The sequence below is a fragment of the Onychomys torridus genome, chromosome 2 (genome assembly GCF_903995425.1).
Source record: "Onychomys torridus chromosome 2, mOncTor1.1, whole genome shotgun sequence".
NCBI lineage: Eukaryota > Metazoa > Chordata > Mammalia > Rodentia > Cricetidae > Onychomys > Onychomys torridus.
In genome coordinates this window covers 65,939,160-65,966,174 of record NC_050444.1, presented here as the reverse complement: position 1 = coordinate 65,966,174, position 27,015 = coordinate 65,939,160, and the positions used below count along the sequence as shown (strand labels likewise).

General features: G+C 43.6%; 2 protein-coding genes across 2 annotated transcripts in view; one reads left to right on the top strand and one right to left on the bottom strand.

Moving 5' to 3' along the window:
- The window catches only part of Frmpd1 (FERM and PDZ domain containing 1), a 50,616-nt gene extending 29,719 nt beyond the window's left edge, over positions 1-20,897 (bottom strand). Inside the window, 5 exon segments of the mRNA XM_036179444.1 lie at positions 2,339-2,384; positions 5,427-5,529; positions 6,315-6,472; positions 20,576-20,680; positions 20,815-20,897. Of these exon segments, the coding sequence (XP_036035337.1) occupies positions 2,339-2,384; positions 5,427-5,529; positions 6,315-6,472; positions 20,576-20,676 (408 nt within the window). The 5' untranslated portion in view covers positions 20,677-20,680; positions 20,815-20,897.
- A 21-nt stretch (positions 20,898-20,918) lies between these two features.
- The window catches only part of LOC118577878 (40S ribosomal protein S27-like), a 28,267-nt gene continuing 22,170 nt past the window's right edge, over positions 20,919-27,015 (top strand). The window contains exon 1 of the mRNA XM_036178542.1: positions 20,919-20,936. Within this exon, the coding sequence (XP_036034435.1) occupies positions 20,919-20,936 (18 nt within the window). The remainder of the gene's footprint in view (positions 20,937-27,015) is intronic.

Here is a 27,015-nt window from a genome sequence, read left to right as displayed (position 1 = left end):
GGCATTGAACTCTGGTCATCAGGCATGACAACAATATACACTCTATAACACCATATGTATGTGATAAGGTTGCCTGTATCTCAGCTACTTTAAAACATTAAGGGTGGTTATACAGACCTATAATACCAGCACTCAGGAGGCTGAGGAAGGAGGATTCACTATAAGATGTAGATTTTGATTTTTATTATTTTCTTTAATCATTTTAGTTGATTGTTTTGGTCTATTGAGGCAGAATCTCATATAGCCCAGCTTGGCCTTCATCTAGGTATTAGCTGAGGCTGGCCTTGAACTTCTGATCCGTCTGCCTCTGCCTGACAAATTTCATGCACCGCCACACTTGGTTATCTAATTCGTTTTATTCTTTTCTCCAACTTGTTTTCACCAAATACTTAATTGATGTATTTCTTTTCAAACAGTAAAAACAGTTAAGACTATGAGTTTTACCCTGGTCACAGCTTCAACACATAGTAATTTTGTTGTTGTTTTGAGACATGGGCCTTTTCCATGTGGCCCCGGCTGTCCTAGAACTCGCCAGGGAGACCAGGCTGGCCTCAAACTCACAGACCCTCCTTTCGAGTGCTGGGATTAAACGTGTGTACCACCACACCCAGGTTAGTTTTTATTTTAAATTATATTCAGGAAAAGGAACCTTTATAGCCTTAAATATTTTGTTTTGTGTATTTTTAATAGAGTCTCACATATAACCTAAGATAGCCTGGAACTTGCTCGGAAACCCAGGCTGGTCTCAAACATTTGGTCCTCCTGCCTCAGCCATGTGAGAGCTAGGATTTTAAGTGTAAGCCTCCACACCCCACCTACAAACTTTTTCGTTTTAATTGTGAGGTGCTGTTGGTTTGTTTTTACTCTTTGGCTCTTTGGGTACCCTCCACCTAGTCACAGAGGCTTATTTTTTTAAATGAATGCCCAGGCTTAGCTTGGCTTATTTCTAGCCAGCTTTTCTTTTCTTTTGGTTTTTCGAGACAGGGTTTCTCTGTGTAGTTTTGTGCCTTTCCTGGAACTCACTTGGTAGCCCAGGCTGGCCTCGAACTCACAGAGATCTGCCTGGCTCTGCCTCCCCAATGCTGGGATTAAAGGTGTGCGCCACCACTGCCCGGCTCTAGCCAGCTTTTCTTAACTTAAATTATCCTGTCTATCTTTTGGCTCTGGGCTTTTATCTTTCTCTATTCTATATACCTTTCTTTACTTCTTACTCCTTAGCTTGCTATGTAGCTGGGTGGCTGGTCCCTGGGGTCCTCTCTCCTTCTTTTCTCACTCCTTGTCTTCCCAGATTCCTCCTTCTGTATATTCTCTCTGCCTGCCAGTCCCACCTATCCTTTCTCCTGCCTCACTATTGGCCAATCAGGTGTTTTAGACTGGCAAAGTAACACAGCTTCACAGAGTTAAACACATGCAACATAAAAGGATGCAATATGGGTGGTGGTAGTGCACACCTTTAATCCCAGCACTTGGGAGGCAGAGCCAGGCAAATCTCTGGCCAGCCTGGCCTACCAAGTGAGTTCCAGAAAAGGTGCAAAGCTACACAGAGAAACCCTGTGTCGGAAAAAAAAAGAAAGAAAAAAAGAATGCAACACATCTTTGCATCATTAAACAAATATTCCACAGCATAAAAGAATGCAACACATCTTCAACTAAGACTGCACAACAGGGGGGTGTTACTGCATTTTCTTGTGAATCTAATACATGGTCAATTAGGCTAGGTTATTAAATATATTGTTAAAATTCCCTATGTTGCTCCCTCCTCCTTTTTTGATCTATGTGTAGCCAAATTCTCAAAATGTGAATTTTTCTCACTGTTCCCTCCCTGGTCAGTTTGTTCTTTCAGTTGATCCCAGGAGTTTCCCTGTCCCCGCATCAAGGATCCTGTTGGTGACCCAGGTGTGATATTTTCTGACTCATGGAAGCTATCCTACCTCAGCTGATAAAACTGTCACATGTGACACTTCATTTGGTGCCTTGGACAATCCATTAGGCAGATAAGGCAGTTACTGTCATCTACCATTTTACCCAGTAGAAACTGGAAGGAGGGACTTGTCCAAAGCCATCCCATCCCAGTGTGCTGTCCCCCCATTAGCCCACTCTGCATTACACATGGTCTCCTCCCCTGAGGTCTGGACCACAGCACCTGTGGCCAGGAGGTCTTCAGGTAGCATTGGCTAACTAGCCACCCACTGCCTGGCAGCTGCCACCCTCTGCCCTGTTTATAAGGGATATCTGCAAGAAGCATCAGAGTTTCAGAGTCAGGGGAGAGTGAAACTAACATACAGGACCAAAACAAATAAATAAATAAATAAAAAATAAAAAAGAGAGAGAGATTTACCGATGTGCAGCGGACAACTGTAATTGAAAGAGCATCTTCAGTTTCCCTGAAAAACAGAAGAGGATAAAGAAAAACATTCAGTCATTTGTGTGTGTGTCTGTGTGTGTGTGTTGTATGTGTGCGTTATGTATAGGTGGTGTGTATATATGGTATGTGTGTGGTGTGTGTGTGTGTGTGTGTGTGTGTGTGTGTGTGATGTGTGGTGTGTATGTGGTGTGTGTTGTATACGTACGTGTATATATATGTATGTGGTGTGAATGTATGTGTGTGTGTGTGGCACACTGTGATAAAGAACCTCTTTAGAAAGAATTCTTGGGCTCAGCAAAGCAAAGGAGGACCCGGGAGTACTCCTGCCTGGATCCTGCCTGCATGCTTACCTCTGCCATGTGGACCCTCCATAGCCACTAACTTGAGCCTCCTTCTTTACTCTCCTATGGTAGGGAACTCACGCAGTTGATACTGGCTAGTTTTATGCCTGAAGATAATTTTATTTTTAAAAGCACAGTGACAACACAGGTAATCTAATTATTTCCAAACACATCGGCTAAACATTCCTCTGTCGATAACATCTATCAGCTAAAAGTCAACTCTTTTGTGGTGTTTGGGACACACAGTCACTGCAGTGAGCCCAAAGCATATAATCAAAAGACTGAATAGACATTTTTTTTTTTTTTTTTTGAGCTGAGGACCGAACCCAGGGCCTTGGGCTTGCTAGGCAAGCAAGCACTCTACCACTGAGCTAAATCCCCAACCCCTGAATAGACATTGTTATCTCAAATTATCTTGGAGATTTCAAAAGCAATTAAACAGGTAACTGTCACACCTCCACTTTCTTTAACAAAGGGCCAAGGAGCTGGGGCATGCCATATCTACAGAAAGAAGTAGTTTGCAAACTTTCTTCTGATTTCTTGCAATACAAACATTTAGGCCAGTGGAGGAGGGTACATCATTCCCCGCAATGGTTAAGCTCAACCTGAGGATTCCCACTGTCTGGGGGTCGCCTCTGCTCCAGTTCATGTGAGCTCAGGCCTTTTCAGAGGTAAATCACAAAAATCCAAGGTCCTGGTGCTCTACAAAGGATATTTGGGAGAAAGCTCTTTGGAGAAACTAGAGATTTTTGTTGTTGTTATTGTCAGGCTATTTTAGTTTGTTTATCCTTTCCAACAAAAATGAGTGGAAAATACACACTGCTTTCAGATACAGGACAACAGCAATCCATGCTGGGATTCCCACGTGCACAGGGAGCAGAGTTATAACCCTGTGGTGGCCCTTCTCAGAGAGAATGACACTGGATCTTGCTAAACTGGCACCCAGGACCCTCCATCATCTAGGTTTTACTTCCCAGAACATTCCTTGAGGCAAAGGGCAGTGTTCGGCACTCCCCTGCTCCAAGTGTTATGGCCCTAGTTCATCATTTTACCCAGATCATCACCCAAATTCCACCTAGCAATAAAGGTCCTGCCGCAGAGGCTGGCATGTGCTTGTCTAGTATGTCTAAAGCCCTGGATTCGATCCTCCGAATCCCGAAAACTGGATGTGGTACCACACACCTGTCTCCTAGCACTGGAGAGGTGGGGGCAGGAAGATGTAAAGTTCAAGGTCATGTGAGTTCGGGGCCAACCTGGGCTACAAGAGACTTGGTCTCAAATAAATAGATACAATGAAAAAGGTATAGCTGAACTATTTCTGGACTCTTCTCTGCTTTGTCAAGCTGCAGCTTCTCCCTAAGCCGGGAGTCTCCCATGCTTGTAGCCTTGTTGGAGGACTCTGGCTACATAACCTTGCTTCCCATGCCTGCTCATCCTCATCCCAGAAGGCTGTACACACACCGACCTGCACAGGCTTGTAAGTGGCTGGGGAGCAGAGTTCCTCTGCCTCCCAGGGTTCCTTGCCCAGACTAGATGTTCAGTAAGCAGACAGGGGCCAACTGTTACCTAAACACCAGTTCTAGACTGTGGCTTAAAGTTATAAATACATCCCTTGATCCCTTGGAGTACAAGGCTGACAGAAATGTCAGTGGCACTGAAAAATCTGTTGGAAGCGATCCTCTTTGGGAAAACGGCCCAATAACTTAGAAAGCAAACTTTGAAGGTTCTATATTCACTTAAAATCATCAAATCCTTTCCTGTCAGCTTCAGACTCAATTAAACTCCTGGCACTCCTGAAGCAACCCTGGGTTTGGTTCCAGAGATTCCCTGTGAATCTTCCCTTGAACTCTGTCTGTCTGTCTCCACAGAAGGACTGAGCTTCCCAAGGGCAGTGGTGGGGCTCTGTACTGTCAGTCCCTCCTCTGCCTGTGTGTGCCACCTGTCAGTGCACGGAAGCACACACCCACAAAGCCAGGCCAGCCAGCTCCCAAAAGGGCACAGACTATCCTCACTTAACTCCGCTTCTCATCTCTATTAATATTAAAGTCACAAAGCAGCACTGAGTAGAACACTTAGAAGCCAAAGCTTGCATGTCCTGACGCTGTCTCCAAGGCTTCCCCTACCTCACCACTGTTCATCTGTCTACCTTTCAGTCTGGTGGCTGGTGCTCAGTGCCACAGGTCTCTCATCTTACTGAGTAGCCTCTGCTCATCTGTCTTGCTCTTGGGAAGGTCCAGGCAGAAAGGGAAGCATTCATGTAAATCACAGTGACACAAAAGAGAGATATAGATGTCACACCAATGAAATCACATATATGCCAGTCAGGCTGGAACAGTAAAGAACACCCAAGCAGACAGTGACAGGATTAAAGACAAGCCAGCATACTGGCACATATTTAGTTCAAGCTTTGCCATATGCTACCATCAATCCTTAGAGGACAGGGCCAACGCAGTATCCACCAGTACACGCCCCACAGTGCTTAGCATGGAGTCTTGGGTACAGTGAAGGTTTGAGAAATAAGCACTCTATGCCTGTCAAAGTTCTGTAGGCAGGTGGAAGACAGCAGACCATACTACAGTCATGGCCAAACACACACTATTCCTGGTGCTGTACAGGGGTCAGGGCCTGCCTGGGCACGGGGCTAGCCACAGCACTCCTAAGGCCTAGCTTTGCTCTTCCCTCTCCTGTGCGGCCCTGGATGCTGGAAGACAGCTGAGTACCTGAGAATATCGACCGCTCGTTCCCAGGAAAGGTCTTCAGCTGGCTCGTTGTTCATTTGGAGGATCTGATCACCAGGAAAAAGCTTGCCATGAGCAGAGCCGCCTGTTGGACAGAAAATAGGTCACTGCTCAGGCTAGAAAGTCACAAGTCACCCCACAAGTCACAGTGTACCCTGGAATGGCAGCCTAGGTCCCTTGGGCAGTGGCTCATATGGAGCATACTTTTCCTTATTATAAACCATGGGAAAGATACATATTCTCCCTCAGTTTCAAGAGAGGGAGACGGTCCACAGAAAGAAAAGCAACAGAAACGTCTAAGCCATCACTGCTTGCCGAGCGACTGGTCTATTCCCCTCCAAGGAATTGAATGTGTGTACCTTCCTATGTCAATAAGTGGAAATTAATACACTCTAACCAGCCTCAAGTCTAACACCGACACATAGCTCAAGCTTGAGAACAAGCACTGGGCTCCTCGCCTGCTCCTCTCCGTCCAGCCCAGACTATATTTCACAGAGACTCAAACGAAAACAAATCAATAGTTCCTGTTACACACACATACTCTCTCTCCAGAAGCTTGACAGCCTGGACATGCAGGATCCAGCTTCTCCAAATACCTTCCCTGCCCCTGACACAGGCCTGGAAGCCAGGAGAATGCAGAGCCCCGGGCTGAGGCCAGTGGGAGTCTGGGGCTCAGAGCAGCGAGTTCTCCCAGGCCACTCCATTCTGGCACAAAAATCAGGTGAAAAGCCCAAGACAGAATGAGGTCAGAATTTTCCAGCTTCCCAGGTAGCATTTTTGTGCCTTTTCTTACAAACTGGAAGGGGCGGGAGGAGAAGCTACTTTCTCTAAGAGGCCAAGATCCTTTCACATGTCCCCATCAGCCCCTACCTGCTGTGACAGCCACCACTGTGAGAGGAAGTGTCTCGGAAATGTGAAATCCATAGTTCTGGAGGAGGGCATCCTTGTCTAGTGTTACGGTGTGCCTCACTGTCGAGAGAGCCTGGGCTGGGTTCCCGGGTGGCCCATCAGCTGCAGCAACTTTAGCCCTGGAAGAGAAGGAGTAAGTTTAAAGAAAAAAAAAAAAAAAAGCATCCAAAAAGTGGACATCAGCTGGGTCAGCCCCAGGGGTGACAGAAAGATAGGAGACTTAAGTAAACACCAGGCCTTTTCTTCCAGTGCAGAGGCTCGAACCAGGGTCTTGCATGTGGTAGGCAAGAGCTCAGCCACCAGGCTAAATCTTCAGGGCTTGGTTTTGGGATATAAGGAATGGTTATACAGTCCATGCTGGCCTCAAACGGAGAGGGACGAGACACAATGCTGGTAGCAGCTACAATAGGACTTAGCACCACGCTCTAGAAGTGGGGCCACAGGATGCTATGGGCACCCAGAAGGTGGAAGAACTGTGTTCATTCTGTAGGGATGGAGATAGGATGGAGGGCTTGGGTGCACCTAGAGAAACACAGCCCAGGTTCTAGACTAAAAGAGAATCAATGACTGAAGGACAGATGGTTGACAGGCATTCCAGTGAGGAGGACTACCTGAGCAGAGAAGGAAACAGAAAATACAGGAGCAAGAGTTATTCTGTTTAAAGGTTTCACTTTGATTTTTTATGTGTGTCTGTGTGTGTCTGTGTGTGTATGCGCACACATGTGTGGGGACTCATGGAGGCCAGAAGAGGGCGCTGGATTCCCTGGAGCTGGAATTACAGGAGGTTGTGAGCTACACAACATGGGTCCTGGGAACTGAACCTAGATCCTCTGCAAGAGCAGCCAGTGCTTTAGCCTCTGGAAGTCCCTCTAGCCCCAGAGGTACTCTGCTTAGAGGTACATCTGTTTGATGATGGCTTATTTTATAGATGGAGGTTCCTTAGGTGCTCTATCTGTTTAGCTTTATGATACATTTTTTTTTCTGCTAAGCTTTGTAACTGTAAGGATTTCCATATGAAATGCCAGAAAGCAAGGACTGCCTTAGTATTAAATCTCTAAAATATACATATTCTCTCTACATCTAAAAGCAAGGAAATTGAAAGCTGTATTTTCTACCCCTTAAAACCACAAAGCAAATTTCAAACTATTTTTCATCTATCTGCAGCAAATGATTTTTCTCACCCTAACATTCAGCAGTTCCTTCTGAGGAAGGGCAAAGAGCGATGAGCCGAGGTGTTTATCATTATTATAAACAAGAGGACTGGAGAAGTAACAGCTCCCTCAGGCCTCTGCACCATGTTGTCTATAATTGATTCCCATCTATTTACTAAACACTGTCAGGAACTCTGCCTGATGCGGCAGGACCGTACCTACTGGACTGTGTCATTTATAATGACCTCACAGTCCCATCAAGAACCAGGAAGTATTACACACTGTCTCCTAGAGCCAGCTTTTTGGACCCCATGCATTCTCCGACCAGGAGCCCACTGATGGACGAGCACAGCCAGACTCTGGAGAGATGAGCCAAGCCCTGCTGCTTAGAGGCAGGGCCTTTCCTCCAGGAAGCCAATGTGTCCCCATGAGGAAGGATCAGCAGAGAGACCTAGTGCAAGACAGACCATATGGCAGGAAATCACAAAAATGTATGAATCTTAAACCCATAGCCAGTCTGGATTTAAAAAAACCAAACTTTAAGCCAAGTGTAGTGAGGACACCTATAATCCCAGCTCTCAGGAGGCTGAGGCAGGAGGCGCTAGAGGTAGCATACAGCCTGAGCTATATAAGAACACCCTACTTCAAAACAAAACAAAACAAAAAAAACACCAGCCATAGAAGCCTACCCTGCAATGCCAGCATCTGAGAGGCAGGAGGATCACAAGTTCAAGACCACAATGGGCTTCACGACACTCTGTCTCAGAAAAACAACACAAAAAAACATTACAAAAATTTAAATTTATGTATCTGCATGTATGTATCTGTGTATATGTACACACATCTTTAAGTACCCTTGGGGTCAGAAGAGGGAGATGGATCCCCTGGAGTTAGATTTGCAGGTACTGTGAGCCACCCAAATATGGGTGCTGAGAACCAAACACCAGTCTACTGCAAGAGCAGCAAGTGCTCTCGCCCACTGAGCTGTCTCTCCAGGTGTTAAAGCTATAAGATGGCTGCAGAGCACATCTGTTGTTCTCTGCTGGAAGGCCGAGACAGGAAGACAGTGGAGCCTGCGAGTTGGAGGCCAGCCTGAGCAATCCAGGCACACACACACACACACACACACACACACACACACACACACACACTATAAAAGGTCTTTCTAAATGTAAGTGATATACTTTACATTGAAAGCAAAAATTCAATATTTGAGGGCTGGAGAGATGGCTCAGCAGAGAAATCATGAGGACCTGAGTCCAGGTCCCCAGAACCCACATAAAGCCAGGCAGCATAACCTCTATAAACCCTGCAACCAAAGAACTGGGAGGTGGAGATAAGCAGATCCCCGGAACTTGCTAGACAGCCAGTCTAGCCAAAGGTTCAGTGAGAGACTCCGCATCAACAAACAAGATTAATAAAGGAGACAACACCAGATGTCAACCCCTGGTTCCACACGCATCCACACATATACACACGAGCACAAAAACACACACATGCACATAAACACAGAAATACAGAAAGCTCTCAACATTTGGAGGTGGAGAGATGGCTCAGCAGTTAAGAACACTGGCTACTTTTGCAGAGGACCCAGGTTCAGTTCCTAGCACCCACATAGTGGCTCATAACCATCTGTGAATTCAGTTCCAGGGAATGTGATGCCCTCTGCCTATGCTGACGCTAGTCATACACACAGTGAACATATACACATACATGCAGGCAAAACATTCATACACATAAAATAATCTTTTAAAAAACACCATCTGGGTTGGGGATTTAGCTCAGTGGTAGAGCACTTGCCTAGCAAGCACAAGGCCCTGGGTTCGATCCTCAGCTCTGGCAAAAAAACCCAAACAAACCCAAAAACCAAAAAATACCATCTGTGTTTTTAAAAAAGTAAAGGATAATTATGCCTATTTAATGTTACAAAAGAAAGTTTAGAACATTTAATCAGGGATGAAAATAAGAGAAATGAGCATAGAAAATGGGCAAGTATCACCTTTATTTTCATTTAATTTTATTTAGTGTGTGTGTGTGTATGTATGTATGTATGTGTGTGTGTGTGTATATATGTGTATGCTGTGTATATATGTGTATGTGTGTATGCTGTGTATGTGTGTGTATGCGTGTGTGTATGTTGTATAAATATGTGTGTGTGTGTATGTGTGTGCTGTGTATGTGTGTATGTTGTGTGTATGTGTATGTGTGTGCTCATTCAGTGCACACACATGGTGGTTAGAAGCCAGCTTTGTGGGGTTGGTTCTCTTCTCCCATTATTACTCAGTTCTGAGGACTGAACCCCAGCTGGAAGGCTTGCAGGGTGGGCACTTTTACGCACTGAGCCATCTCTCTGGCCCCCTCATCCCCGCCCCCCAGCTTTTTCCTAGACTAGAAATCATTGGAGCTGCAGGATAAAACAAAACCCAGCCACAGAAAGACTCCAACAACTCATTAAAAACAGATTAGTGGAAGGGATATTTGGTGCCAGGCATTTTTAATGAACTAATGCTAGGTAGTTAGAAAACAGCACCAGCGGATTCCACGACCAAAATTAGTGGTGTGTGTTCATTAACTCAGGGTCAGAGAGGTTTACTGGAGGGGAATGACGAAACTGTCATTGAAGCTGTAAAGGAAGGCAAATCCGGTACAAGTCAGACCAGGTTCCTTCCTGGGGTGGGGATTGGGAGGGCTAAAAGGAGAAACTAAAGGTCTCTGTTAAAACACAGATTTAATGTCCTATGGATTAGAAATTCTCTCAGATTAAAAAATAAATTTAGAAAACTAAATCCAGGCATGGTGGCACATGCCTGTAATTCCAGCCCTTGGGAGGTAGAGGAAGAGAGAGATCAAGAGTTCAAGGTCATCCTCAGCTACACAGTGAATTTGAGGCTGGCTGGGGCTACCTGAGACTGTCTCAAAAATCCAAAAGAAGAAAGCAAAATTGATCAGTTAATGGGAACAACACTAGCAGTAGTAGCAACAGCAGGAGCATACCATCAATGAAGGAGTATGTTTTTATATGTAACTTATTCACTTAGCCCTCACAGCAAACACATAAGGTATTTTTGCTTTGATAAAGAGATGAACAACCTCTCAGCTGACTGACACTCCCTTCCTAATGCTGACCTAGTGGTTGTTTTGCACACGTATACCCCCACATCGTATCTCCTAACCACTCACAGAACACAGATCCCTTTGTCCCCACGTCCCTCACCCCAGTCTTGAAGTGCTGGCCAGGACCCACTGGCCTATGCCCCTTCCCAGACCTCACTCTAGCCTGATTGTCCCACCTACACTAGCTTTAACCTTTAGCTTTCAACTTTTCCAGCTAATCACTGCACAAAGTCATCAGGACAAGCCAAGTCCAGTCAAAATGTCTTCTCTTCCTCAGAGTCCTGGCCTCTTATGACCCCAGAGCACTTGAACCTTTGAAAGCTACTTAACCCAAATATCATTACTTGCAGTAGACTCTAATTTCATGGAAGCAGAAACCAACTTGTGTATTTCTCACAGCACCAAGGGAAGATGTTAGTTCACAGGAAGCATCAAGACTTCTCCAGGATGTAACTGACAGGGCTTACTGGGTGTGTAAATGAACAAAATACTATAGATATGCAGCATGATACTGCTCATTAGTTAGCTGTGACATTCCTTTAAGGTAATGATCCAATAAAGCCAATGAATTAGCCAGAAGTGTAAATGTATATAAACCCACGAGTAACTAGCAATATGAATATGTTGGATAACTCAATGCTGCTCATTTTCTCTTACGTTTGCTTGATTTGGGTGTCACTCAGCTCTATGACTATTGTTCTAGCCAGGACTCATCTTTGCCATGTCCCAGAGCTCAGTAAATGGTACCCTTGGGGTGACAGCAGTTTCTCAGGCCTGATTCCCAGAAGTCCTTCCTGATATTCCCTTGCTCTGACCCCAACATCAAATCAGTCCTGATACCAAAAGATCTTGACATTCTGTTTCAGTCCTGTGGTGGACTTCTGCCAACAGGCTCTTAACCAGTTGCCCCACTTTTCATCCTTCTCGGTCTTGTTCCTATGTCTCCCCTGACTGACCTAATTCAAACCTGTACATATGGCTCAGTATAGCCCCTGCTCGTCACTCCAGCCTCCAAGACCAAGTCATTCATTCTCTGTTATTTTGGTTCCATCTGAATTGGTCTCCTTTGAGTTCTCTAAACATGCTAGCCTTTAGGCAGGCTCTTTCTTCTGCCTGGAAACCTCTCTCTCTCTAACCCCCCCCCCCTCTCTCTCTCTCTCACACACACACACACACACACACACACACACACACACACACACACACGTTCTCTTTCTCAACATATCCAACCATGCACTCTACCTATCCAATTCCTATTCGGTCTTATAATTTGGGTAATAATATCTCCATCTGCTGAATGTGCCCAAAGAACCAGAACCAGAGGTCTCCCTCTCCCCTCTTATTTTTAAATGTGTGTGTGTGTGTGTGTGTGTGTGTGTGTGTGTGTGTGTGCGCGCGCGCGCGCGCATGCGCGCGCAGGTCACAGGGTGGGTTCTCTCTTCTTGTTTTTGTCACCAAGCTACATACTTCCAGACAGCTGGCCCTCAAGCTTCCAGCCAACTCAACTCTCCCATCTATGCCTCCCTTTTCACAATAGGAGCCCTGGGATGACAGGTATGTGTCACTGCATTCGACTTCTTAGTTTCCAGGGATGGAGCTCAGGTTGTCAGGCGGGTGTGGCTCACACTTTTACTTACTGAGTCATCTCCCTGGCACTTCTTTTTGATTTTCTGAGCTTGTCTTATGAAGTTTGAACCCAGATTGGCATCAGACTCCCTATGTAACTGAGGGTGGGCTTGAACTTATGATCCTCCTGCCTCTACCTCCTGAGTGCCGGGATTACAGGCCTGCACCATCACACCCAGCTACTATCTTACTTCAAACAGACCTCATATGTATAATGGCCAATGCAAACTGCAGGCCTCTCTAGACTGAACCTTTCTTAATCCATGTGAGGAACTCAGCCAGCTGGAGTCTCAGTAACTGGAGAATAAAAGAAAGAACACACACTCTTACCACAGGGTTTCGACAGAATCCATCTCGATGCTTTCCAAATGAGTAGGCTCCAGTTATCTGACACTTTCCCTTTGGAGGGTGTACTCTTTAACAATGGTAGACAAACAAGGCCCCACTGTGTCCATTAATCCCTGGGTAGCGTCAGCGACTTTGGTTCAAAGTCTGGAGTTGACATTTTCCCCAAAGGCCACGTCTAGCTTTTGCTTGGAAAGGGATTATCTAAGTACACGACCAAACTGGCCTCTCTCACAGAGAACATTTAATATTTGACTGTGGCAGAAAGAAATGGCTTCTATAACAAAATGTCCTCTTCTGAGACGTCTTTGAAATAGAAAATTAAGTGGTGATCCAAAAATATCTGTCTACCACTTTGGTGATGCCTGGTACACGCAAACCATACATCTGAGGTCATTTCTGCGAGCTTACACCCAAAGTGCAGAAGACACATCGTTATACTAATGCAATTCCCATCAGATAACTGGATTTACCCCTAAGGTAGGAGCAGAGAAAACACATTCAATTTATCACAAACAGTTTGTAGATGCTAATGCTAAATCTTATGGCTCATAAGTTCATGCTGAGCTGATCAATAACACCGAAAAGAGAAAAATGCCAGGTGGAAATAGATTATACTTCAAACATCCTCTGGCCTTCTCTCTGTTCTGAAACCCAGGGAAGTGTTTTACCTCTGCTTGGAATCACTCTCACGTTCCAGCAGCTTTCAGAGAAGCAGTTTAAATAGATGTTTAAACACCCTATTATGTTTAGCTTGAGTGATTTTAAAAGCTGAATTTGGTATAAACCAGATTTTGTAATTTGAAATGTATTCAGAAAAATGTGGAACAGAGGCAAGTCTGTATCAGAAAGGAAATTAGCATGTTGTCATAGTTGGAGGAATAGTCCTGTGCTAAGACAGTATCAGGGGCAGTCAATGTAGGTATTGTGAGTAGAGCACCTCCACCGTTGAGAGGAGCACATCCATGACCACTATTTATTATTTTTGTGGTACGAGTGGTGGAACCCCGGGCCTTACACACTATTACCATATTACTATTGTACTATTACTATATTACATCCCCAGGTGTGTTAGTACTTTAAACACGTGATTCAGAGATAGACATGGCAGTATAAGCTTGCAATCCCAACACTTGGGAGGCTGGGGCAGAAGATCCCAAGTTTTCAGCCAACCTAGACAACACAATGAGTTCACAGCCAGCCTGAGAACATGTCACAAACAATTCAAGCAAAGGGTTTAGGAAATAGTGTAGATTAAATGTAATTTGTAGATTTAATCAGGAGCTTCTAGACTGTTCTCAAATCTTTCTCTCTCTCTCTCTCTCTCTCTCTCTCTCTCTCTCTGTGTGTGTGTGTGTGTTTTAAAGATTTATTTATTTATTATGTACACAGAAGAGGGCGCCAGATCTCATTACAGATGGTTGTGAGCCATCATGTGGTTGCTGGGAATTGAACTCAGGACCTCTGGAAGAACAGTCGGTGCTCTTAATCTCTGAGCCACCTCTCTAGTCCATGTTCTCAAATCTTTCAACTTGCTCACAGGTCAAGAAGCAATAAAAAAAAAAAAAAATCTGGTACCTGAAAGGATATTTCATTACGAATATTAGAAAGGACAAACAAAGCTGCCTCTATTTTATGGTAAGTAGACTACTCCTTCCTTCCTTCCTTCCTTCCTTCCTTCCTTCCTTCCTTCCTTCCTTCCTTCCTTTATTTTGTTTTTTCAAGACAGGGTTTCTCTGTGTAGCTTTGGAGCCTGTTCTAGAATTCACTTTGTAGACCAGGCTGGCTTTGAACTCAGATATCTGCCTGGCTCTGCCTCCTTCCTGAGTGCTGGAATTAAAGGCGTGAGCCACCACCACCAGGCCTAGTAGACTATTTATAATGGGGATGAACAAACAAATCTGGAAAGTATATAAAGCCAGTAGAAAGGGCTGTGACTACTGAGATGCCATATGTGTTTACGTGTGTGTACATATATTCAATATATTCAGTTCTAAGAGTCAAACTAGGTTGAAAGAAATATTTTTTGAGCTTAAAGATAAAAACCAATCTTGCTGTGTAGAGCGCTCATCTCCAAAGATTAGAAAAGTCAGTCAATTTCATGCTTATTTTAATAACCAAGTGAAATTATTCTGTATGGCAAAAACGGCAACTGAGCATAAAAGCACTGAAAATGAACTCCAAGAAGAGCCTAGTTTAGCAGGAAATGAGATGGAGGATACAATTAATATAAGTAATTTTAACCCAGCTATATAAGGCAGGCAGTAAGATCAACATCTCAGAAACAAATGCCATCTCCTGCTTCAGAATGCAGCAACGGTCCCGTCAGTTAAGTAGGGAAACAGACAAGGATGGTGACTCATGACTGCTTACTGTCTTGGGGAAAAACATTAGGCTATATCTTTATTTCCTAGGTTATATTAAATAAATTCCACACTGAAAAACCAAATATAGAATAATAGCTATCTTAAACTATACTGCATTAAAAATTAAACTTTCATTAGGTCAAAATTTACAAAAAATTTTTTCTTTGCGTGTGTATGAGTGTGGAGGCCAGAGGTTGACGTGGGTACCTTCTTGGATCATATTCCACCTTACTTTTTCCTTTTGAAATAATAAAATTTTGCATATATATGACACATAATTATACAAATTTATGGAGTACCAATACACCTATATATATCATGTGATGTTCAAATCAAGGTAATTTATCTTTCTTCTCCACGAGAATATTCAAAATCCCTTTGTTTCCTTTTTTGAGACATTCTTTAAAAAATTTTTTTTTGAAATGGGATCTCTCACTGAACCTGGAGCTCACCAACTGGGTGAACTGGCTTCCAATGAACTCTAGGGACCCACCATTGCTAGAGTTACAGACACATCCTGCTGCACCCAGCTTTTGCATGGGTGCTGGGACCTGAACTGTGGTCCTCATGCTCACAAGGCAAGCACATTATTGACTAAGCCATCCCTCGAGCCCCAGGTTAGGATTATTTAAAATTTAGAAGCAATAAAGAAACTCGCCGGGTGGTGGTGGTGGTGCACGACTTTAATCCTAGCACTCGGGAGGCAGAGCCAGGCAGATTTCTGTGAGTTCGAGGCCAAGCCTGGTCTCCAAAGTGAGTTCCAGGAAAGGCACAAAGCTACACAGAGAAACTCTGTCTTGGGGGAAAAAAAAACAAAAACAAGAACAACAACAACAAAAACCAGAAACAAAAACTCATCAAGGAAAGGAAATGCATTTAACTACAACTTTTGTTGGAAGAAAGGAGAAATGGAAAGACAGCTTCTAGGACAGCATAGCCTTACTTTTATAGTCCTACAGATATTTAAAAAATTGTGTCACGAGTGTGGCACACGCCCAGCAGAGTCAGGTGGATCTGAGTTTGAGCCCAGCCTTGTCTACGGAGTGAGTTCCAGGACAGCCAGGGCTATGTGGAGAGACCCTGTCTCAAAAAACAGGACAAAACAAAATCAAACAAATAATAATTCATAGGAGGCAGAGACAGGCAGATCTCTATGAGTTCCAGATGAACCAAGGCTACATAGTGAAACTTTGTCTAAAAAGAGTCAAACAAAAAACCCCCCAAAACAAAAACAAACAAACAAACAAAACCCCCTGATTTAATTGTAAGGAAAATGCCTACAAGTTATGATTTTTGTGGTACAATTATACAATGACGCAGCTCTTTTTGCTTGTACTGCATAATTATCACGCGCTGCAGTTCTGTAGCTAAGACCCAAGGCCTTGCACATATAAAGCATATGTTCTACTGTAGAGCGACACCCCCAGGCCTGTATCATGCCATTTATGCCTGGCATGGTGGAGAACACCTTGAATCCCAGCACAGGAGGCAGAACAGGTGGATCTCCATGAGTTCAAAGCCAGCCTGCTCTACATAAGGAGCTCTCGGCCAGTCATCACTAGTTTACATAGTGAGACTTTACCTTAAAATAATTAATGAATTAATTTCAAACCTGTCTAGTGGAGTTTCTATTGCTGTGATAAACTACCATGACCAAATGTAACTTGGGGAGCAAAGGGTTCACATTGGCACTTACTGTTTCAACTACAGTCCACTATCCAAGGAAGTCAGTGTGGGCACTAGAGGCAAGAACCTAGAGGCAGGAACTTCTGCAGAGACTATGGTGGAACTTTGCTTCCTGGCTTGTTCCTCATGGCTCAGTTTGCTCTCTTATACCACCCAGGACCACCTGCCCAGGGGTGGCACCATCCACAGCAGGATGGGCCCTTCCACATCAATCATTAATCAAGGAAATACCCAAGAGGCTTGTAAACAGACCAATCGAGTATAAACAGGGAACCTGTTCTCAAATGACTCTAGCCTACATCAAGACTAAAAAAAGTAACCAAGACAAAAACCATATCAAGAGGCCATTTGAGGGATTAGCTATTTCTTTTGTTTATTTCAAAAGAAACAGGTTTGTTTTTATTATTTTGAAATTATGTGCATATATGTAGGTATGTGTACCCGAGTGCAGGAACCTGCAGAGCCCAGAAAAGGGCCTCGGATCCCCTGGGGCTGGAGTTACAGGTGGCTGTGAATGACCTGATGCAGGTGCTGGGAACTGTTCTCTGCAAAAAGCATACATGCCCTTAACCTCCGAGCCATCACTCCAGCCCTACAGGTTAGCTATTTCCAAAAGAGCACTGACACTGCACACAGTATTGTCATAATGGAATATGAAGTCACGTGGTCATCCGGGAGTCAGCTTCACTGTATTTGCATAATCTCCCTTTCCTGGAATTACAAGCAGCCCTCGGCTTCCCTCAGCCTAGGTACATGCATTCAAATCTACTACAGCTGAATTTGACTAATGATGGTACCAATAATACCTGGTGAGAACTTATTTCAAACTCAGGCCATCTGAGTAGCACTGAGAATTGACACTCCCCGCAGTAAAACATCAGTTGAAGACACGCTGCATCACTCCAGGTGCATAAAGTTAGCCATTATTTCATAAGGTTTAGCCACTTTGAGCTGATTTACTCCCAGATAACATAAGTCAAGCATAAGGTTTAAATAGTATGTAGAGAGTGGCAATTATAAGTAAAAGTGAAGACTGAAATTATTTGGTCTTTGAAATTCTGAAGAAAAAAATAAAACAAAACAGAGAATATGCATGCAAAATGGTGTGACTGCAGGTAACCACTTCCTGGGCCACAATAAAGACTTCAGGGAATTTCTCTCACTGCTGGCCCTGGCCACCAGGAAACCCAGAGCTAACTTGAAGATTTGTATGCTAAGTCCTGGTCTAGTATTTGTGATGTATTTTTAACATCCCTATTCGCTTTTTCAGTTTCTCTAGTGTTTTAAAACTATAAGCCATCAAGATGCCCTCTTGGAAGAAGGAAGGATGAAAATAATAATAAAAAATCCATGGCTTGTTCTTTAAAAGCTATTCCATAGAACTCGGGTTCAGTTCCCAGCACCCACCTGGCAGCTCACAACCAGCTGTAACTCTACTTCTAAGGGATCCAACACCCTCTTCTGGTCTCTGCAGGCACCAGACATGCACATGTAGCACAACACAGATGCAGGCAAAACACTCACACATGTAAAATAAAATTAAAATAAAAAAAAATTCGGGCTGGAGAGATGGCTCAGTAGTTAAGAACACCGACTGCTCTTCCAGAGGACCTAGGTTCAATTCCTAGCACCCACATGGCAGCTCACAACTGTAGGTAACTTTCTGTGAGTTTGAGGCCAGCCTTGTCTACAAAGAGAGTTCCAGGACAGCCAGAGCTACACAGAGAAACCCTGTCTGAAAGGAAGAAAGGAAGGAAGGAAGAGAGGAAGGAAGGGAGGGAGGGAGGGAGGGAGGGAGGAAGGAAGGAAGGAAGGAAGGAAGGAAGGAAGGAAGGAAGGAAGGAAGGAAGAGCTAATGCTAGACATGATTGTGCACGTCTTTAATCCCAGCACTCGGGAGGCAGAAGCAGGTGGATCTCTGTGAGTTCGAGGCCAGCCTGGGCTACAGAGTGAGAGGCTTTCTCAAAAAAGAAATAAGGAAGGTAAAGGTAGGTGAGATGTCTTAATAGTTAAAGGCACCTGCCACCAAACCTGAGGACCCAGTTTGATGCCCAAGATTCATTCTCTCTCTCTCCCTCCCTCCCTCTCTCTCACACACACACTAATAATAATAATAATAATAATAATAATAATAATAATTATAATAATTATTATTATTATTATTAAAAAACAGGCAATTTGACAGGCATATGTTTTTTTTTTTTTTCAAAACCGCAGGGGCCTCTGATCTCCCCAGCCAGGGGCTTTTGACCAGATTCACAGTATCAGGCATGAATTCTGTCCTCCGAGGAAGGTATCAAGTCCAACCTGAAATGGAAGCCACCCTCTGTCTTAGCAGTAGGAGGGACTCACTCTTTGTGAGGGCTGCTATGCAGTTAAAGTTTGATGGGGAGGGAGAAACATTTTCTTCAGTTGTGTAGCCACTGGGAAGGGGCTCATGTTCCTGTAAATCAACACTCATCCACACCTCTGTGAACAACCCTAGTGAAACTCAATGGGACACACACATACACACATGCATAAACAAAAACAAACCATAAAAAAGGTAAGTAGTTGTGAGTATCTGGAAAGAGGAAGGGGGTCAACAGAAGTGGGAGGGGCCAGGATGGGAGAGGGTGGGGGAATTCAATCAAATACATTATGTGCATATGTGAAAACACATAATGCAATTCATTGTCATGTATAGTCAATATATATTAACAAAAGCTGCTCTTTTGCGAGGCGGTGGTGGCACACACCTTTAATCCCAGCACCTGGGAGGCAAAGCCAGGCGAATCTCTGTGAGTTCGAGGCCAGTCTGGTCTACAAAGTGAGTTCCAGGACAAGCACCAAAACTACACAGAGAAACTCTGTCGGGGGAGGAGTGGTGGGGAGCTGCTCTTTTATATAAAATCTCACTGTGTAGCCCTCGCTGGCCTGGAACTCATTATGTAGACAAAGACAGCCTAGAACCCATAGAGATCCGCCTGCTTCTGCCTCCCAAGTACTGGGATTAAAAGCATGTACCACTACACCTATTTTTTTGTTGTTATTGTTGTTTTCTTTAATATAAAAACATTTTTTGAAAGGCTATAAGGTAGGGCTGGAGAGATAGTTAAGAGCACCAGCTGCTCTTCCAGAGGACCTAGTTTTTCATTCCTAGCTCCAACATGGTGGCTGACAACCATCTGTGACTCCAGTTCCAAGGGATCTGGCCAGGCCTCTTTCTAGGCTCAGTGGGCACTGCACGCACATGGTACAGACACACATGTAGGCAAATCACCCATATATTTATGAAATGGAGGCCATCAAAGGTCTTTGAGCGGGGTTGAGAGTGGTCTTAAATAAGGCACCCTGGTCACTCTCCGAGCCTGAGCTGTTTTGTGTGTAAAAGGGAGCTAATTCCCTGTCTCAGTAACAACTGGCACTTCAACTCTGTGGCGGGACCAGATGGGACATCCAGACAAAAGACGAAGGCTTTGAAATTTTATTTTAACGTTTTCTTGTAGCGGCCATTTCAGGCCTGTATTTAATATCATCTTACTTTGTTTAGAAAGACATAGGGACCATGGGGAAGGAACAGCTGCCGGAAATGAGGACATGGAAAGAATATAAACTCTTATATCAAGTGCCCAGAAAGCGTATACGCACATGCGTATAAGTATGCATGTTGTTGTTGTTGTTGATGATGATGATGATGATGATGATGTGTGTGTGTGTGTGTGTGTGTGTGAGTTTGGGGTGTGACTGTATATATGAGTGCATGTTGGGGCAGGGGTATAAGGAAAGGCATTCCATTCAAACTGCTGGCCTACTTACCTGTCCTATCTCTCTGCATATGGCAGACAAAGTCAAGCCACAGACAGCAAGCCCCAGGTCCTTTCAGAACAGGCCACCTCCCATAGCAGCACCAAACCTCCATAGACACGTCCCCCTGCCAGCCCAGGAGCCTTACCGGGCTGAGCTGTCCCGGGAGCGCCGAAGCCATCTTGCAACCATTTGTTCTATTCTGTGTGCTTTCCGAGTCTGGGATAAACTGCCCTCCAGCTCTTCCATTTACCTAAATGGTATGAACGAAAGAAGAATGTTTTTAGGACACAAACCCAAACCTGGTACAGGACTCGGCCACATCCATGTGATGCTTCCTATGCCCACCCATCTGAAGACCCACTGAACAAATAACTAGTTCCCTACCTAGCTCAGATCTTCACAGTCCACAGAGCAAACATTTCAGCATCCCCTGCCTGAAGAGCCCAGGCTTGTGGTAAACAGAATGCCTTTGTGTCTCACACCTAAGGATGACGGAATTAAAGAAGGTAAGGTTTCACTGCCGACTTGCCTCCAGGACCTGCAGCCCGTGACAGCATTATTTCAAGTTTTTTGTTCTTTGTTTTCTTGCTTTTGTTACTTTGAGATAAGGAAGGTCTTGCTATGTGCCCAGGCTGGTCTTGAACTTATGAGCCTGCTGGATTTACCGGCATGCACCATCACACCTGACATGACAGAACTCCTGTTTTGTTTTTGTTGTTGTTGTTTTTTAAGATTTGTTTCATCTATCTGCAGGAGTTCCTTGCTTCTCTGTTGTTATATACACAATCTATGCATGCCTTTTGTGCCCAGGGAGGCCAGAAGACAGTGCTGAATCCACTTGAACTGAAGTCACAGGTGGTTGTGAGTTGCCCATGTGGGGGCTGGGAATCAAACCCAAGTACTCTGGAAGAGCAGCCAGAGTTCTTCACTGAGATGCCTCTGTAGCCCATGACAGCACTCTTAGTCACATGACTGGCATGCTCTTCTGACTGCTGTTTTGCTCATTGTTTTATACTTAATTTTTAAATAGCTAATTCACCTGCATAATTCCATACCAGCTTATACAAAAGATATGTAGGCTTTGTATTATGAGCTAAAAATTGTGTGATGAGATGGGGGGTGATGTAGCTCAGTTGGTAGAGAGCTTGCTTGGCACTCAAAAAGCCCTGGGTTTCATTTCCAGCACCTCATAAACTGGGCATGATGGTGCAAATCCTGTAATCTCAGGATGCAGAAGGTGGAGGCAGGGGGATCAGAAATAGGTTTTCTTCAACTATCTTAGAAATAATTCATTAAGAATGTACCCTTAAGTCTTCTTACCATGGTTAAAATGAACACTTATACAGTATGTGGTCCCTTCCACCCAGCTCCTGGGCCCATACTCTTCCCTCTCCTTCTGAGTTTCTCTATGCCTGGGCAAGTAAATAGAAACCGAGATTTTATACTTCTTTTCATTGCAAAAGGGGGTACCATAGGCATTGCTCTGCACCAGGTTTTTTGTTTTTTTTTTTTAAATTTTGAATACATATCCTTGATGTCTTTCTACATCAGTACATAGAATCATTCTTCATTCTTTTTGCTAACTGGTTATTCCATTATATCTAGATTACAGTACAGTACTGTAATCTAAAAAGTAGTCTTCTGTTGATAGACATTTGGGTTATTGCCAGTCTTCTGCTATTATAAACAATACTCAATGAGTTTCATAGTATATACATCATTTCTGCATGTATACAATTGTATATCTGGATAGATTCCCCAGTGATAGGTCAAAAGCTACATGCATCTGTGCTTTGATAGATGTTGTCAGATCACAAGAAAAGAGGTATGCTTCAAGATTAATGTTTCATAAATCAATGTATATTGATATTTCTATTGTCTAGTCCATTTCACTTTTTAAAAACACTGGTCTCAAATCACCAAAGTAATTTCATCATAACCCAATAAATAACCACACAAAATAAAAATACAGCAGGAAATAAAATTGGATACAAAGCAAATAAAAACAAATTATAGGCAATTGTGCTGTTTAGCACCATACAATTGTTCAAGAAAACTTTGGAGACAGGAGATTTTTTTTCAAGACAGGGTTTCTTTGTGCTGCCTTGGCTGTCCTGGAACTCACTTAATAGACCAGACTGGCCTTGAGCTCACAGAGATTCGCCTGCCTCTGCCTCCTGAGTGCTGGATTAAAGACATGTGCCACCACCACCTGGCTGACAAGGAGAATTATTAAGAAAAATAAAAGCCATCTAAGATGACCCCAGAAAGGGCAGGAAATCTAAAACACCAGTTACCACATAGATTTGTTAAAGAGCTTCACTCTCCTTCTCTCCCCAGACAGCAAGGACAGGTTCAAAGGTGAGTTTTACACATCTGTAAGATGTGGTTTTATTCTATGTAAACTTTTTATTTTTGAGAGCTGGGGATGTAGCTCAATCGGTAGACTGCTTGCCTAGCATGCATGAGGCCTTGAGCTCAATCCCACTTAAATCAGGTATGGTGGGTAGCACATGCCTGGAATCATAAGTTCAAGTGCAAAATCATCCTCAGCTATGCAGTAAGTTTAAGGTCTAACAGGGCTACATGATACCCTGTCTCAAAATGCATGCACACACATCCCGAACAGAAACTTCATTTTTTATTTAGGAATACTTTGGGGTGTATAAAACATTGCAAAGATAACACAGAGTTGCCATCTTCCCTGAACTCAGCTTTCTGGAAAATATCATCTTACATAATCTTTAATATTTTCTTTTTTTGCAAAATTAAGACATTAACCATCAGCACAATACTATTAACCAAACTGCAGGCAGTATTAAAATCTCACCAGTTTCCCCAGTGTTCCTTTTCTATTCCGGGACCCAAAGCAGGATTATTTGCATTTAGCCATTTTACTTTTCCCTAATGCTATTTTGCATAAGAAAGTTTCCAGTTGGTAGGACCAGCATCACAAAACCAGTTCTCACAAAAAATGGTACCTTGTGGGGAAAGAGCAGCCTTTCCTATGACTAAAGAAAAGTGAATAGTCTGAAAAATAACGATCAAGGGCTGGGTGGTGGTGGCACCCGCTTTTGATGCCAGCAAAGGCAGGCAGATCTCTGAGTTTGAGGCCTGCTGGGCTACAGAGCGAGTTGCAGGATAGCCAGGGTCACACAGAGAAATGCTGTCTTGAAAACTAAATCATCATCATCATCAAAAAGAATCCAAAGGCAACCCACAGTGTGACAGTGGGGCATCTCCAGGGGTGCAGGGGGGAGAGGATTGCCAAGGCACATCTAAATGAGCATAGGATACCCCCAAACCAAATGCCTTGAAAATCTGGAGGCATATGCTTTTCAATAAATGGAAGCAAATCACAAACCAATGAACAAAAGGTGAACATAGACACAGGCTACATACAATAAAACATCCTCCACATTCCAGAGACAACTACATCTTCTTGTGACATGCGAACTCAGATGTTTAGGTCAGAGTAAACAGATTTGGCTGATAGGACACCCTGTCAGCACAGCTGCCCTCAACTCTGGCAAAGTGCATATTGTTGCCATCAGTGACCCCTTCATTGACCTCAGTGGGTAAAGTGCTTGCCATACACAGACAGAAGTTTAGCTCTCCAAACCCCACATACATGCCTGGTGGGTGTAGCAGCCTGCTTGTAATTCCAGCCTTAGAAGGCAGAGGCAGGGGATCCTTGGTGTAAGCTGGCTAGACTAGACAAGCTTGTTGAGCTCTGGCTTCAACTGAGAGTCTATCTATGTCTCCATGAAAGAGTGAAAAGTGATGAAGGCTGATACCAGCACACACCTACACATATATGTGCCCTCACACTTGAAAACGCACACACATATAATTACAAAGAGTAACAATAAAAGGCTCCCATAGGCTTACATGTTGTAGAATATTAATTTAAAATGTGTTCCGTTTGTTTATGCTGTAGAATATTTGTTTAAGGATGCAAAGACGTGCTGCATCCTTTTCTGTTGCATTTGTTTAACTCTGTGAAGCTGTGGTACTTTGGTTACCTTAAAACACCTGACTGGTCTAATAAAGAGCTGAATGGCCAATAGTGAGGCAAGAGAAAGGATAGGTAGAGCTGGCAGGCAGAGAGAATAAATACGAGAAGAATCTAGGCTCAAGAGAAAAGAGAGTGAGGGACCAGCCAGCCACAGAGTAAGAAGGAAAGAAAAGTATGGCTCACTATTTGGCTCGGCACTGGATACTATTTATATCTCTATAATAATGTAAACACTGAGGTGATTTCTCAAAGTATTAATATGATGACATAGGAAAACATAGTGAAGGAAAATCATGTAGTATGTACAAGTTAATCCTCATTTACCATGGGGCTTAGTTATCATCAGTTGGTATAGCAGTGGCTTAGCATGCAAAGCCTTGGGTTTAACCTCCAGTACCACATAAACTAAGCAAGGTGGCCACACCTGTAATCCTAACTCTCCAGAGGATAAGGTCAGGATCAGCTATCCAAGGGGTTCAAGGCCAGCCTTGGATAACCCTGTCTCAAACAAACAAACAAACAAACAAACAAAAAACAAAAAACAAAACTAAGCCGGGTGGTGGTGCACGCCTTTAATCCCAGCACTCGGGAGGCTGACGTAGGCGGATCTTTGTGAGTTCAAGGCCAGCTTGAGTTGCAGGAAAGGCGCTAAAGCTACACAGAGAAACCCTGTCTCAATAACCCCCCCCAAAAAAAATAAAGAAAGAAAGAAAAGAAAACTATTTCCAGAAATCTATAGTAAAACACCAGAGGAAACTAACATGGAAAAAGACAGAGGACAACACTCAACACTGAACTCAGCCACCCATATGTGTATATGTGTACATAAGTGCATGCACATGCACGTGTGTACACACACACTCAAACACGCACTCAGAGGTTTGCAGTGAGAATCCTATCCACGGCAAATGGCCACTTACCAGATATTTTCTTGAGATAAATATCTAGCAGTGAAATTCTTTAAGCATGTATTCTTTGTGTTTGTTTGTTGTTGTTTGAGGAAAGGTCTTTGTATGTAGCCCTGGCTGTTCTGGAACTATGCAACAGGGCTAGCCTAGAACTCACAGAGATCCCCCTGCCTCTGCCTCCTTAGTGGTGGGATTAAAGGTGTGTGCCACCATGCTCTGCTGGCACATCTTCATTTAAAAAATCTGAAGTCTATATTGCTTCTAAGATAGTGCCAATCCACACTCCTGCCCGAAAAGAATTTATAAACATTAATAATTTTTCTAATTATCAACATGAAGAAAACACGACCCAAATATTTACATTCCTGGGGGTTAGACAGATGACTCAGTTGTTAAGAGCACTGGCTGCTCCTCCAGAGGACCCAGGTCCGGTTCTCTACACCCACACAACAACTTATAACTGTCTATAATGCCAGTTCCAGGGGATCTGACACCCTCTTTGGCCTCTATGAGCAGAATACACATGTGGCACACAGACATATTTACAGGCAAACACACCCACACACATAAAATAAAAATAAATTGTAGTAGGACAGGCCCATAGGGTCAAGGAAATTAGCTCAAACCAGTTGCCAAGGCATGCACATAACATACTTCCTTATGAGCCAACCTGGAGTCTGCCTAGGGGCCTAGCAACAGGCGCTGTCACAGTTCCTGATTGTGCCCAGCCAATGAGGGACGACCACACAATGCCACCAGATTGTGACACAGACTGGGTGCTAGGTGGAGGGTATACAAGGCTTCCCTGTTATTAAATAAACAAGTTTGTTGTTTGCCTTCAACTGTTGACCCCCAGTGTCTGTGCACTGACACCCTACTTTCTCACCCCCCCCCCAGGGAGCCATTAGAATCCAGCAACAATAAATAACAATTTTTAAATATTTATATTTTATAATACAGAAGGTGAAAAGTAAATATTCATACTCTCATAAACACTAAACACATCCCTTAAGAATATGTTCTAATAGGATGGAGAAAGTTATGTCTGGCTATTGGTTCAAACATACTTTTAAAAAAATATATACAACATCACCCTATCACATTAAAATAACCCAAAATACCCAGGCCACTTCAAGCATCACCTCAGAGGTCATATGATTAACATCTGTTAACAATATGCTAACTCCCACCAAAGTTTACAGAAACCCATAAAAGTATATTTTCCACAAAAATAGGATGTTATATTACATTTTTTTTTTTAAGACAGGGTCTCACTATACAGCCCTCACTGTCTCCAACTCACAGAGATCCCAAGACTGCATTTTTAAGCTGCAAACACATCACAATCATCTTCCATCACAAAGGTCCATTACGGTGTGATTTAAGGTACTTCGCGACCAACCGGCTTGTCTAAACGTTTTCCATAGGCCCTGCTTGTTCATATGTACTCTTCATGCCTTTGTCCCTGTCGGTTTTCTACTGGGACGTCTGCACTCCTTCCTTACCTCTAGGTACTCTTACAACAAAGGTTATTTAATGTTCCCCTGCCGCAGACACAAAGATCACATTGGATTTCTGTGATCCAGACAATAGAAGAGAAAGAATGTAGGTCTTAGATTTCCAACAATGCAGAGACAGGAAAGTAAATGTGTAGTGGCA